The 14,439-nt window shown below is 36.6% G+C and overlaps 1 protein-coding gene across 2 annotated transcripts in view; it reads right to left on the reverse strand.

Moving 5' to 3' along the window:
- Positions 1 to 528: 528 nt before the first annotated feature.
- The window catches only part of LOC149837826 (DNA polymerase II subunit B4-like), a 32,634-nt gene continuing 18,723 nt past the window's right edge, over positions 529 to 14,439 (reverse strand). The window contains exons 3-4 of one of the 2 annotated variants that reach the window (XM_090006211.1): positions 1,378 to 1,445; positions 529 to 853 (exon numbers count right to left, since the gene is read on the reverse strand). In XM_090006211.1, coding sequence (XP_089862337.1) covers positions 803 to 853; positions 1,378 to 1,445 — 119 coding nt within the window. In that variant the 3' untranslated portion in view covers positions 529 to 802. The remainder of the gene's footprint in view (positions 854 to 1,377; positions 1,446 to 14,439) is intronic. The other variant, XM_090006210.1, reaches the window with a different exon arrangement.

Below are 14,439 nucleotides of genomic sequence, written 5' to 3' on the forward strand. Positions count from 1 at the left end.
CGGAGTTCACAGGGCTTTTAGCAGTCCGGTTTTCTCATAGCAAATTTTATTGTAGCATTAAATTCAGTTGGCCCATTTGCACTATGATTGCATTCCTGCGTTCAGATCCTGTTCTAGGTTTCAACAGTACGGAGGCGAACTGAGAGCTGGTTGAAACGTACAGCTAGGGCTCTCAACAGGTTGGGTCGGGTCAGGGTTGGTGCAAACCCACCCATACAACTAGTAACCAGGTTCGAGTTTTGTCTGGTCATGAAAATAGAATCCCAAACAGGGACCTGCAAAATTTTAAAAGTATATATATATATATAATACTTGGGTCAGATACCCTGGAAAAAAACTGGGACGGATTGGTTACCCAGCAAAAATCATGACCCAAACCCAGCCCGAATATCGCTCGGTACTTTTTATACCCATACTGGGGAATTCGGGTTCAGGTCAGGAACTCGATACAAACTGGACCCATTGACAGCCCTACGTATAGCATAACACAGACTGTAAGGCATGTGAGCTACTTTGGCCGCCAAAAAGGTTACAAACCAAGCATAAAGAGCCACTGGATGATTCATTAGTATGGTAACATCAAAAAGACATTTCTATTTCAGGCCATAAGTATTCTAGGAAGTTCCATAATTGTAGAAGAGTCTTTTGGATCCTCCAATTTCTAGCCTCTATAAGTCATCATTGTCAGAAGCATCCTCATTTTTGTTGCCATATTTATCGGCATTGCTTCCACCCCCATCTTCACCACCAACAACATTGCCATTATTGTACAAGGATTCCTCTCCCGTTTTCCTTTTCCTGTTCACTTCTTTAACTTTCTTATCAGACTTTTCAGCTTTTTTCTTCCTGAAAGCTGAAGAAAAATAAGCAGATTAGTATATCTCTTTCAGATTAACAATTCGTCAGGAAATCAGACCAATATAAATTTTTCTCAAGTATGTCACTGTTTAACCTGAACAGAGAATGCCACCAACAGAAGGTAAAAGCAGAGCAAGAGTGGCTTATCGAAAAGAAAAATAATATTTTTCTTATTGACAAAAAACCAGAGCAAGAGAATTTTTTTCATGCTTCCTTTCTAAAATAGAAAAAGCCACTAGTAATTTTCTATAAAAATTTATCGATGTAAGGCTATCAAGAATAGGCCTAACGACTTCTAGACTACATGTTTATGAAGGAAAAACAGTAGGCCAGTAAATTGAATTGCGATGTCATTGGTAATATCACAAGTTGTTGAACATGCCTTTACTCATGTGAATCAACTGCTGGTTACATAATGATTGAACTTCAATCTATTTCCAATGGTTGCAAAATCTTGTGTTTGGTAGATAGCACTTTAGAATGTAAGAATATTTTGCGCTTAAAAGTTTTGTCAGATACCCAAAATAAAGAGTGCGGATAACTGATTTTGCTGCTGCAACCTTGATTCGTATCTCTCAAGCCCGTGCCTAGAATAAAACAATCCAATTTTCTCGTGTTTAAGAAGGAAATTTAAAACACTAATGCTTAAATTTTGGTTGTGGAGTAGTCATACTTGCAGAATTGGAAATATTTACACATTGCAGTAGTACATAAACAGACCAAACAAAACTAGTAATGACATTATCAGTTCATATCTTACCAAATCTAATCCAATCTGCCTAACTATGAGCTGAATTTGGATCAGGTCACTCATGTTACCATGATTAAAACTGAATCATAATCCTGATTAATACTACCATATCTTGAAATATGAATTAGAAATTTAGAACTATTTATCTCTATTTTTGCGGTAGCCTGAGGTCAAAGCAACAACCTATTTTTGGGATTAGCAACCCTTGGCCATGTTACAGCTGAATTTGGTCAGATAATGGATGGCCTGATATGAGTCCAACCAATGTCCATATCAGGCCAGATTATCTTCGATAAAATCCAGGCTGGATTTGAACCTGAGGCTTACATGCTGAAGTCCCTTTTCTTTGTTCAAATTTGGTCCTGGTCCATCTTCATGGTCGAAAGCAAGGTTGTAAGCATCGTATCGTAACCCGTATCGGTAGGGCCCAAAATAAAAAAGGTATTGTATCATAACATAAAAAATCATAAAATTTGAAAAAAAAATAAAATTTCTAAAAAGAAAATAAAAAATAGCAAAAATTCTAAGAACTCATAACACACAAAACAATGATGAAATGCACAAAATCCAACCATAAAATCACATACGAAGCATTTATGTCTGAGCTGCATAAGACATCATCAAACATCAACTATCTCATAAGAATAATGCAAAATATTAAATATCTTGTAATTAAGAACATGCCACAAGACTCGTACTTTTATTTTACATAAACAAAAATATTATGGCAATAGTTGCACTTGATTTTCAATCGGTTTTAACTTTTCACTCATTACTTGAGTGCCCCATTGCCATGCCAGATCATCTGATGTCATCTTTGTTGGAGTGTGGAGTATGATTTCTACCTTGATATAAATATTTAATTTTCGTGGATCCAACTTCATAGTAAGTTGGCAGGAGTTGTAAGGGGGCAGCGCCCCCCAAGGCAGAATTTTTTTAGAAAATAACTTTGTAATTTTACTCATAATAAATATTTTTTTACCTTAACCCATTTTCTTGAGTGGAAAAATGGTAAAAATGCATTTTTCCCCTTAACCCACTTCTTTGGGTGAAAAAATGATGAAAATGCACTCTTACTTGACGAAATCACGAAAGCCCTCTCCCCAGCGCAAAGATTGACCCCAAAACGGTCTCACGGCTCCTAGGGTGCATGTGAAGTTCTCCAGTATGTTCTATACGAATGAGGGTTTCGGCCCTCAAAAGCACTTTAAAACCCAAAAACATAAAAGCACAATTTTGCCCATTTTTAAGTCTGCAGGCACTGAATCGTACGATGTGGGCTGTATCGTATGATACATGCGATACCTACGATACACACCAGTATCGAGATACAGATGTGTATCGTATCGATCTATTGCATCGATACGTATCATATGATGTGGTCCGGTATGGACAACATTAGTCGAAAGTGAAGCTTGGTTTCACTCTATATGCCTGGAGTTCATTTATAAAGCTCAATTAGGTTGTAGACTTTTGTCCCCAAGAAATTTTACCATGGCTGGAGCCCTCAGATCACCAAAAGTTTACAATGACAATTTTGTTAGCAAGAGAAATGGTTGACGAGGCCGCTTTTTAGGGGAATCAAATGCGTCCAGCAAGCTGTATTTTAAGAACAATATGTAACTTTTTGAAGGACAAAGAAAAACATACCTGGGCAAAAACGTTCTTCCTTCAACTTAGAAGAGGAAGAAAAAATGTGAAACCTTTTGAAACTGATTGTCATGAAAAACAAAAAATATGTAGTATTTAAGTCATAAAGAGGTGATCCATTAACATTCATCTGAAGCACTTAGTTAAAACTTAAAATAAGTTCTCTTACTGATTAAATGAATCACTTCTAACATTAGTAACAGCAGACAGATAATCCCTAAGGTACTATTTCCTTGAAATCATTCCTGAAACATTGTAGCTGGGGTCTAGTACTACCAATTATATACATTGTCTTATTAATGTCCAAACTTCAATAAAAATTTCTACATGGTGGCTTTACAATGGTTACTGACATAATCTCAGCAAGGAAATCTCCTGATAAGTTAAAGAATCTTGTTTTCTCACAAGATCTTAGTGAAGTATACACAAAGTTGTCTATTTCCCTTGCTCACTGGGAGGTCCCTAACTCATTTAACTCTTCTCGTTCTCCCATATTCCACTTTGATCCATTTCGTCTCCATAAAAAAATCCAACAATTTTGAAATGAAAGGTGGTTCAAAGAAAATGTGAAGCTCAAACACAGTAGTAATAATGCCTCTAATACTCCATAGAGATCTCCTTGACTGAAGACATTTAACCAACATGGAAGCAAAGTTCACAAAGAAATCATAACTAAATGAAGTCTCCACCTGCTTTGGTAGCTTGTTCAATCATCTGATGTAATGTGAACTCCATGGTTTAGGTAAGCCTGTAAATCATCAACAGAGTTGAGACTCACCAATCTTGAGTCTTGACTGTTGCCAATGTCAACCCCATAAGAAACTTGAAAGGTCCCCTGCCTGAAAATCTGTGATTCTCCGAGTGTTTTCCAAATGCGACACCTAGTTGAGTAAGTGATATCTGTTGCTGTGACTGTCACCAGAATTTCCTCCATCCAATCTGCTCTCTCTCCCTTCTACAATGTCTTGATAAAATGTGATTTGACGTCACCGGATCTGGATCGGATCCAGATCCGTGTGTCTAATCATGTTTAGATTGTTTTCTTTATGTAATGGCAATTCTGTTATTTGTATGTATTTAAAACTTTTTGTATTATATGTTACATAATATAGCATTAGGGCTAGCCATCTAAAATGTGGCTGCCATTTTTTAGCATCTCCCTCTCTCTCCTCTTCCTGCTGAAAGACAACTGTGGTGTTTTATCTAAATCTGATATTGTTTTTCTTACATGGTATCAAAGCGGGACTTCGGTTTTCTTCCAAAAGGTATGCCCATTTAGAACAAATCTTGTTTTCTTCCAGTCAGAATCTCCTCTTCTCTTTATTCTCTTCTAATCTTTCTTCCTTTTCCTCTTTCCTTCTACTGTCAGTTTTCTTTTACTGACAGCTGATTTTTCTTTGGTTTTATTCATCCAATATCGTGCTTTTTTATTTTGACGTTGAGCTGTTAAAAAAAAGGTAAATATATTTGACATCAAAATAGTGATTGTTTGCTTCTAATATCCCAATCTGAAAATTTCTGGTTCTAATATATCCTAATCTGAAATTTTTCTGGGTTCGATTTTTGTCCAGATTTTATTTTCTGGAATCTTGAATGATTATCGTTAATCTTGATATTTTGGTTCCGATATTTCTCTTCATTATTTCACATATTTTCAGTCGACATAAACATATTGGCAGCATCTTATTATGATCGGACTGAGTCCGGAATAGTGCCTTTTTTATTATAAAAAAAAAGTGGGGGGCACATTTTATATTATATCTTATTTCCCACTTTTTGCCTAATCTGATTTGCTGCTACATATTTGCTCTTGGCTGAATTTTATTCTATTCTTCTTTTTGTTTTCTCCTTTATCTTTTCATCTATTTTAAATGGATTCCTCTAGCTGGCCTTTCTTCAAACTTTTGAGTCAGCTTGTTTCCGAAAAGCTTAATCATTCTAATTTTCTGACCTGGAACAGGCAAATTGTTCCTTTTATAAGGAGCCAAGATCTGTTTGGGCATCTGGATGGATCGATTTCAGTCTCACCACAGTTCATTCCACAAGAATAAAAGAATGAAAAAGGAGATGCATCGGTTAACAATATTTCAAATTCTGAATTCACATGGATGAAGCGCGATCAGGCATTAGTTGCATTTATTACTTCCACCCTATCTCAGGAAGTATTGATATCAATACCAGATGATTGTACTGCTGGTCAATTATGAAACAGACTTGCGCAAACCTATTCTCATATTTTAGAGGCAAGAGTTTTATTTCTAAAAAAGGAATTTGAGACCCTTAAAGAGGACTCAATGTCAGTCATGAAATTTTTATACAAGGTAAAATCAGTTACAGATCAGTTAGCTATTATTGGAAGTGCAGTCTCTGACAAGGAAAAAGTGCAACAAACTCTCAATGGACTGGTCCAAAATATCATGTTCCCTCCGGTTCCTTATCGGTTTTACCTGTGTTACCTAGCTTTGAGGATCTTCAAGCTAAACTTCTTCAGTATGAAATAAGCATAAAACACCTGATGGAAGGTAGTGAATATGCAGATACACATAATGTCTTAGCATCATATATATCTCATGGTTTTGGGCGTGGAGGCAACAGTCTTCAAAGTGGTAGAGGTCGAGGTCGCTTTGGTCAAGGAGATCATAGTATTCTTCCTACTCTGAGCACGCCAGGATTTTTCAATGCAGAAAATCAGAAAAAAGTGCCTACATATTTTCAGTGTAATAAGAAAGGACATGTGAAAGTTGATTGTTGGTTTAATCCTCAAAACAAAGGAAAGAATAATAAAGCAGGAAACAAAAGAGAATCTGATGGACAAAGATCTTCTAGAGATATGCAACAACTTTTGCTGGCAGCTTTATCTCAAATGAGTATTAAGAAGAATGAACAAGGACAATGGTATGTGGATTCTGGAGCGGCCACTCATGTTACAAAAAATGTTAGTAAGCTCTCGAATTTATCTCCTTTTTTCAAAAAAGGTAGTATAGTCACTATAGATAGAGCACATCATCACATTTCCTATATTGGAAGTGCACAAATTCCTTTGTCTAATACATCTCTTAACCTGTTCAATGTTCTTTTTGCTCCTAATATTAAAAAGAATAGTGTTTTTGTATCCAAACTTGTTGATGATACAAATTCTTCTGTCGAATTTACTCTCTCTAATGTGTATGTTAAGGATCTTCAAACGAAAGAGACGTTCGCTGAGAGAGAGCGATGAGGAAACATGCATATCTTCAAGGAGGATCCAACATCTCATTCTTCTTCTACCTTGAAGTCACCTTTTTTGGAACCGGCAATTCATAGTCTCAAGTCTTGTCATACAGATGTCTTTAGTCTTTCTCAATGTAATAAGCCAAATTTGTGGCACAGTCGGTTGGGTCAATGTAGTCATGATTTCATTAAGAAACTTGTGTCAGAAAATTTGATTTCAGAGTCCTATCTACATTTTGTTTTAGATGCTAAAAAATGTTCAAGTTTTCAGTTATGTAAGATTCATGTTCTTCCTTTTAATCTTATTAATGAAAGAGCCTCAAAAGCTTTTGAAATTGTGTACTCTGATGTATGAGGACCAACTCCTGTATGTTCTTCATCTAAAAGTCAATATTATGTTGACAGTTATTCTCGTTTCACCTAGATATACTTCATGAAACATAAGTCCAAAGTTTTTATATTATTTCAAGATTTCTGTGCACTTGTTAAAAATTGTTTCTATTACAATGTTGTGTATTTTCAATGTGATGGTGGAGGTGAATATTCTGCTAGAAATCCACCTGTACCTGCATTGAGAAAGAGAGAGACCAAGAGAAGAAAGCAAGAAGGGGTCTGCGGCGGTCACGATTTCTATATGAAATCGTGACCTAAATTAATTCATTTATAACTTTACTTTACACAGGTATGGATCCGGGTCTGGTGTATCCAGACCTGATTAAAAGGAAAAGAGGTATAATGTATACTGTACACAATCTTTACATGGATCGGGTCGAATCCCGAGTCGAATCCTGGGTCGGATCCTTTTGCACCTTTTTCACCCCCCCTCAAGTTGATCATGGTTTTGGACCATGAACAACTTGTCTTTAAGCATCCAAAAACGATCATTTGTTAACCCTTTGGTAAATATGTCTGCAACTTGTCTTTCAGTATAGATGAATTCAGGCTCAATCTCTTTTTCTTCAACCTTTTGTCTCACAAAGTGTTGGTCAATCTCAATGTGCTTAGCACGACTGTGATGTACTGGATTGAATGACATGTTCATAGCACTTTGGTTGTCACATAGCAAGGTAGTGTGAGAGATCTTTTCTCCTACTTCAGTTAGTAGATGCCTGATCCATGTGACTTCGGCAGTAGCAGCAGCCATGGATCTATACTCAGCCTCAGTGCTTGATCTAGCGATAGCCTTTTGTTTTCTACTGCTCCAAGAGACTAAATTTTTTTCAATGAAGACACAATATCCTGATGTAGATCTTCGTTCGTCAGGATCTCCTGCCCAGTCTGCATCACAATATACAGTAAGTTCGTGCTCATCTTTTCCATATGACTGTGGTGAATATATCAATCCATCCCCAATAGTCCCTTTCAGATATCTAAGGATCCTCTTGACAGCTTCCATATGTCCAGTACGTGGCGCATGCATAAATTGAGACACTTGATTGACTGAATAAACGATGTCAGGTCTAGTGAATGTGAGGTACTGTAACATTCTTATTACTCTTCGATACCTGGTGGGGTCATCACACAGATCTCCATCATCAGCGCTAAGTTTTTGATGAAGCACACTCGGAGTTCCTAGAGGTTTGCAGTCTTTCATGCCTGCCTTGCTGAGAACGTCTACGGTGTACTTATACTGAGTGAGTGTCAAGCCATGAGCCTGGTTATCAACTTCTACACCAAGAAAATAAAGTAGAACTCTAAGATCTTTTATTTTGAACCTCTGACCTAGTAAGTCTTTTACTTCTTGAATGTGGGCTGCAGAGTTTCCTGTGATGATAATATCATCGACCTAAATTAATAATAGAGTGGTCACAGTCTGACTTTTAAAAATAAATAATGAGTGGTCCAGCACGAAACGTGAAAATCCATGTTTCTGAATCTCTAGCGAGAAGCTATCAAACCAAGAGCGAGATGCTTGCTTCATACTGTTAAATTATGTATATATTAATATATATATATATATATATATATACATATACTTATATATATACATTTGTATATATATATAAGTATATATATACATATATGTATATATACATAATTTATTTTCTTTTTCTGTACAACCAAAAACCCGATATGGGTGTTTTGGTAATTTACCATGCATTTTTTCCTTTTTGTATTTTTCCCTTTTCTTTCTTTTTCCGTTTTTTCTTTTCCTTTTTTTATTTCTTTTTTTTCTTTTTGTTGGACCATAAGGGGCCCCACCCATCTAGTCGTTGGGGCCCCAACGATCATATTTATGACCGTTGGGGCTCCCAACGACTAGAAGGGAGCCCCCCTTTATGGTCTCCTTTTTAGCTCTCCTCCTCTATAAATAGAGGAGGCTCTCACTTGTAATTGCATGGGGTTTTCACCCTTCTCCAGGTATGTGAATACTAGACTCCGATGCTTCTTTTCATATGACATCTCATAAAAACTCTCTTTCAAATGTTTTTTCTGAACCCATATCCTCTTATGTTTCAACGGCCGATGGAACATCTTTGAAAATTGAAAGTATTGGAACACTTGATTTTAAAAATTCTCAAAACTTTTTCGTTCCTAAAGTAATAATCGTTCCAAAAATTAATCTAAATCTTTTTTCCGTTTCCCAAATCACCGATCATGGATGTCAAGTCTCTTTCTCACCTAAAGATTGCACCGTGCAGGATCTCCAGTCAGGGAAGCTGATTGGGCAAGGCCATAGAAGGGGTGATCTCTATTTTATGGATTTTTTTACTCTTCCATCTAAGTCATCTTGCAATCTTGTAAAGAACAAAAGTATTGGAATTTGGCATGAAAGATTTGGTCATCCAAATTTTGTAAAAATGTTTCTTTTTCCTTTTTTGAACAATACTTATAAAGACAATCACATGACTTGTAAAGATTGCATTTTTGGGAAATCTAAAGCTACTCCATTTCCTCAAAGAAGTTATTTCACCACTCGGCCTTTTGAACTTGTTCATTCCGATGTGTGGGGACCTTCCCCTATTTTGTCTAAAGGAGGATTTTCGTACTATATGGTCTTTATTAATGACTTCACTCGATTTACATGGATTTACTTCCTAAGTCGCAAATCCGAAGTTTTCTCCTTCTTTAAAGAATTCCATGCGATAGTTAAAAATCAATTTTTGGGAAACCTATCAATTCTTAGGTCCGATTCGGGAGGCGAATACATGTTCAATGAATTTCAAAGTTATTTAAAAGAAAATGGAATTTGTCATCAACGTTCTTGTCCCAACACTCCGCAACAAAATGGTCTTGCGGAAAGAAAGCATAGACACATAATAGAAACCACAAGAACGTTATTAATTTCAAAAAATATTCCAAAATCCTTTTGGGCCGAAGCGGTTCTAACCTCAACATACCTTATCAATAGAACCCCTTCATCTTCTTTGAAAAATCTTTCTCCATTTGAAAAACTTTACAATATGTCTCCCGATTATAAAAGACTAAGAATTTTTGGATGTAAATGCTTTGTTCTAACTCACAAAAATGATAAACTTTCTCCTAGGGCTATTGAATGTATTTTTTTAGGATATGGCGAAAAACAAAAAGGTTATAGATGTTTTGACATACTCAAAACAAACTTTATATCTCAAAAGATGTCACTTTCCTAGAAGAAGAAAATGGTTTTTCGCACCAACCAAATGAAAATATTGATTATTCCTTTTTATTTGACTTGTTGCCTCAAGAAAACATCATAGATGGTCATATTGATCCTAGTGAACCTCTCATTGAAGATCATTTTGAACATCCAAATGATGATCAAAATTTAGGAGAAAATGTTTCAAGACAAATACAAGTCTACTCTAGAAGGAATGAAAGAAATCCACCTTGTGCCCTTGAAAAATTCTCTCAAAGTGAGTCGATCGAAGAAACCTCTCAAAGAAGATCAAATCGTATTTCCAAAGTACCAAATAGATTTGTATCTTATGATTCTTTTTCTCCAAACTTTCGAGCATGTCTACTTGCTCTTCACTCCTTTCATGAACCATCTCATTACAATGATGCTAAACAATATGCTCATTGAAATGAAGCTATGGAACTAGAACTTAATGCTCTTAAAAGGGCAAAAACTTGGGAAATCATTGATTCACCCAATGGCAAGAAACTCATTGGATGTAGATGGGTTTTTAAAGTAAAAACTAAGAGTGATGGTTCATTAGAAAGATATAAGGCTAGGTTAGTAGCCAAAGGATATGCCCAAGAGTACGGGGTAGATTATGATGAAACTTTTGCCCCAGTTGCTCGAATGACTAGTGTTCGAGCTCTTATTGCTATAGCCTCTGTTAAAAAATGGCCAATTTTTCAACTTGATGTCAAAAATGCCTTTTTGAATGAAAATTTAAATGAAGAAGTTTATATGGAACCTCCTCCAGGTATGAATTTAAATGAAAAAATTTTTAAATTAAAAAAGGCCTTATATGGACTTAAGCAAGCTCCTAAAGCTTGGTATGACAAGTTTAGTAATGTATTAATCAATTTAGGATTTACTTCTTGCTATACTGACACTGCTCTTTTTGTTAAGAAGACAGGTGGCTCCATTGTTATGCTTCTGCTATATGTTGATGATATAGAATGACAAAAAGGGGGTAAATGATGTAAAGTCTATGTTAAAAGAAACTTTTGATATGTCTGATCTTGGATACTTGAGATATTTTTTAGGAATTGAAGTGGCTTATTCCGCGCGAGGATACATCCTATCTCAAATGAAATTAGCTGCAGAAATTTGTACCAAATCAAGAATATCTGATGAAAAGAAAGTTGAGACTCCCGAAGTTATCAATGCAAAACTGAGACTTGAGAATGGTGTTCTTCTTGAGGATCCAACCCCCTTCCGTCAATTAATTGGATCCCTCACCTATTTATCCATCACACGTCCAGATATAGCTCATGTGGTTCATGCAGCAAGCCAGTTTCAGCATGCACCTACTTCGGTTCATATGGCGGACGTAATGAGAATTGTGTGATACATCAAAAATACCATCTCCAAGGGACTCTTCTTATCCTCTTCCTCATCTCTTGAGTTAACTGCTTTTACTGATGCTGACTGGGGAGGAAATCCCAATTATCGTATCTCAATTACGGGTCTTTGCATTTTTTTAGGTGAATCTCTCATTTCGTGGAGATGCAAGAAGCAGCAGAAGGTCTCACTATCATCCACTGAAGCTGAATATCGGGTCATGACAATGACAACTATGGAAATCGTATGGCTCAGAAGTCTCCTTGGTGACATGGGCGTCCTCATTTCCACTCCCACCAAGCTCTGTTGTGATAACAAAAGTGCGATATACATTGCAAGCACTCATACTTTTCATGAGCGGACCAAGCATATCGAAATAGATTGCCATTATGTTCGAGACGAATATCTCAGAGGAACTATCACATTACCATATGTTACTTCAGAATATCAACTGGCTGACTTCTTCACCAAGGCGCTCCCAACTCCACGATTTATGTTTCTTCTTAGCAAACTTTCGGTCTCCTCCCCGTAAAGTTTGAGGGGGCGTGTTAAATTATGTATATATTAATATATATATCCATATACTTATATATACATTCGTATATATATAAGTATATATATACATATATGTATATATACATAATTTATTTTCTTTTTCTGTACAACCAAAAACCTGATAGGGTGTTTTGGTAATTTACCATGTATTTTTCCCTTTTCTTTCTTTTTCCCTTTTTTCTTTTCCTTTTTTTTTCTTTTTTTTCTTTTTGTTGGACCATAAGGGGCCCCACCCATCTAGTCGTTGGGGCCCCAACGATCATATTTATGACCGTTGGGGCTCCCAACGACTAGAAGGGAGCCCCCCTTTATGGTCTCCTTTTTAGCTCTCCTCCTCAATAAATAGAGGAGGCTCTCACTTATAATTGCATGGGGTTTTCACCCTTCTCTTTCTTTCTTCAATAATATTCAACTTATGACTTTAAGTCATTTTCTACTTTTGTGAGTTTTGTGTGTACACCTTTAGTGTTTGTGTTCTTGGCTCTTGTGGTCACTCTTAAAGAGTGCTTTTGCTCTATTGGTGCTTCCGCCTTTTTTCATTACTAGCGCTAAGTTTTTGATGAAGCACACTCGGAGTTCCTAGAGGTTTGCAGTGAGTGTCAAGCCATGAGCCTGGTTATCAACTTCTACACCAAGAAAATAAAGTAGAACTCCAAGATCTTTTATTTTGAACCTCTGACCTAGTAAGTGTTTTACTTCTTGAATGTGGGCGACAGAGTTTCCTGTGATGATAATATCATCGACATAAATTAATAATAGAGTGGTCACAGTCTGACTTTTAAAAATAAATAATGAGTGGTCCAGCACGAAACGTGAAAATCCATGTTTCTGAATCTCTAGCGAGAAGCTATCAAACCAAGAGCGAGATGCTTGCTTTATACCATAGATAGTTCTGTTTAACCTGCACACATGGGTTTTACAATTTTGTTCTTGATATCCAGGGGGTTGTTCCATGTATACTTTCTCCTTCAAATCTCCATGCAAGAATGCATTTTTCACATCAAGCTGACTCAACTCCCATCCATGTTCAACAACCAGAGAAATAATAATTTGAATTGTTCTCATTTTTACAACCGGACTAAAGGTCTCATCATAGTCTTGCCCTGCTTCTTGAGTGAATCCTTTTGCCACAAGCCTTGCCTTATATCGTTCAATGGTTTCATCTGGCTTGTACTTTATTTTGTAGACCCATTTACATCCGATAACATTTTTGTCAGGTGGTCTGGGAACAACTTCCCAGGTTCCACATTCATGCAAGGCTTGCATTTCATCATTCATGACTTCTACCCATTTGGTAGAAGTGGTTGCCTGATAGTACATAACGGGCTCATCTTCCTTATTGAGGGCAGTTAAAAAGAGTTGAAGATCCAAGGAGAAGTTGTTATAGCTAACCCACCTGTCAATAGGATGTCATATGTGGTTTGATTTTTTGACCTCAAGAGTATGAGAAAGAGTCGGATTGGCGACTGAGACATGATCTGAATGGCTTGATGTTGTCGGTCTCTGTCTAGAATAGACAATGCCTTTGTATCTGCCCAGTACTTCCTTTGTATTCTGCGATCCCGACGTCCCAGGGTTCTCAAACATTTCTTCTTCTTGTTGCACGCAATCTGAGGAACATGCTTCATTGGAACCAACAAAAAGTTATGAACTCAGCCAAGGATAGTAAACTTCAGTTGGCATGTTCGTTGTGTCAGCTTCATGATCAAAATTTTGTTCATCAAAGACAACATTTCTTTAGGTTCTGATGCGTTTGTTGGTGGGATCATAACACCTATATCCTTTGTAGTCATCTGCATATCCCACAAACCTACATTTTTGGGCCTTGTCCTGAAACTTATTTCTCAGGGATTGATCAATATGCACATAGCAAACACATTCAAAAACACGCAGATCATGATAACTAGGATGAGCTCCAAAAAGCCAGTGATAAGGAGACTTATTTTCCAGAACAACCATAGGCAGTCTATTTATCACATGTACGGCAGAATGGAAAGCTTCTGTTCATAGGTTGATGGGAAGATTACTGTCATGAAGCATACTCATGGCACTTTCAATGATATGCCTATGTTTTCGTTCAACAATCTCATTTTGTTGAGGGGTGTGAGGGCAGGACACCCTTCTTCCTATTCCGTTATTTCGGAGAAAAGAAATAAAATCACGGGATGAGAATTCCCCACCTCTATCACATTAGAAAAATTTAATGGACTCAGAAAATTGATTTTTGACCAAGGAAAGAAAATTTTGAAACAAAGAGAAAACTTCCGACTTATTTTTTATGAAATATATCCAAGTGTATCGAGAATAGTCATCAACAAAGATTAGATAGTATCTGCTCCCAGATCCAGAGGCAATCGGGGCGGGTCCCCATACATTAGAACAAATTATTTCAAAAGGTTTTGAAGCTCTCTTATTAATGGAATGGAAAGGCAATACATGACTTGCATGAAAGACAACTGGAACACTTATGACTGCT

This window comes from Nuphar pumila, chromosome 5 (genome assembly GCF_984573655.1).
Source record: "Nuphar pumila chromosome 5, dmNupPumi1.hap1.1, whole genome shotgun sequence".
Taxonomy (NCBI): domain Eukaryota; kingdom Viridiplantae; phylum Streptophyta; class Magnoliopsida; order Nymphaeales; family Nymphaeaceae; genus Nuphar; species Nuphar pumila.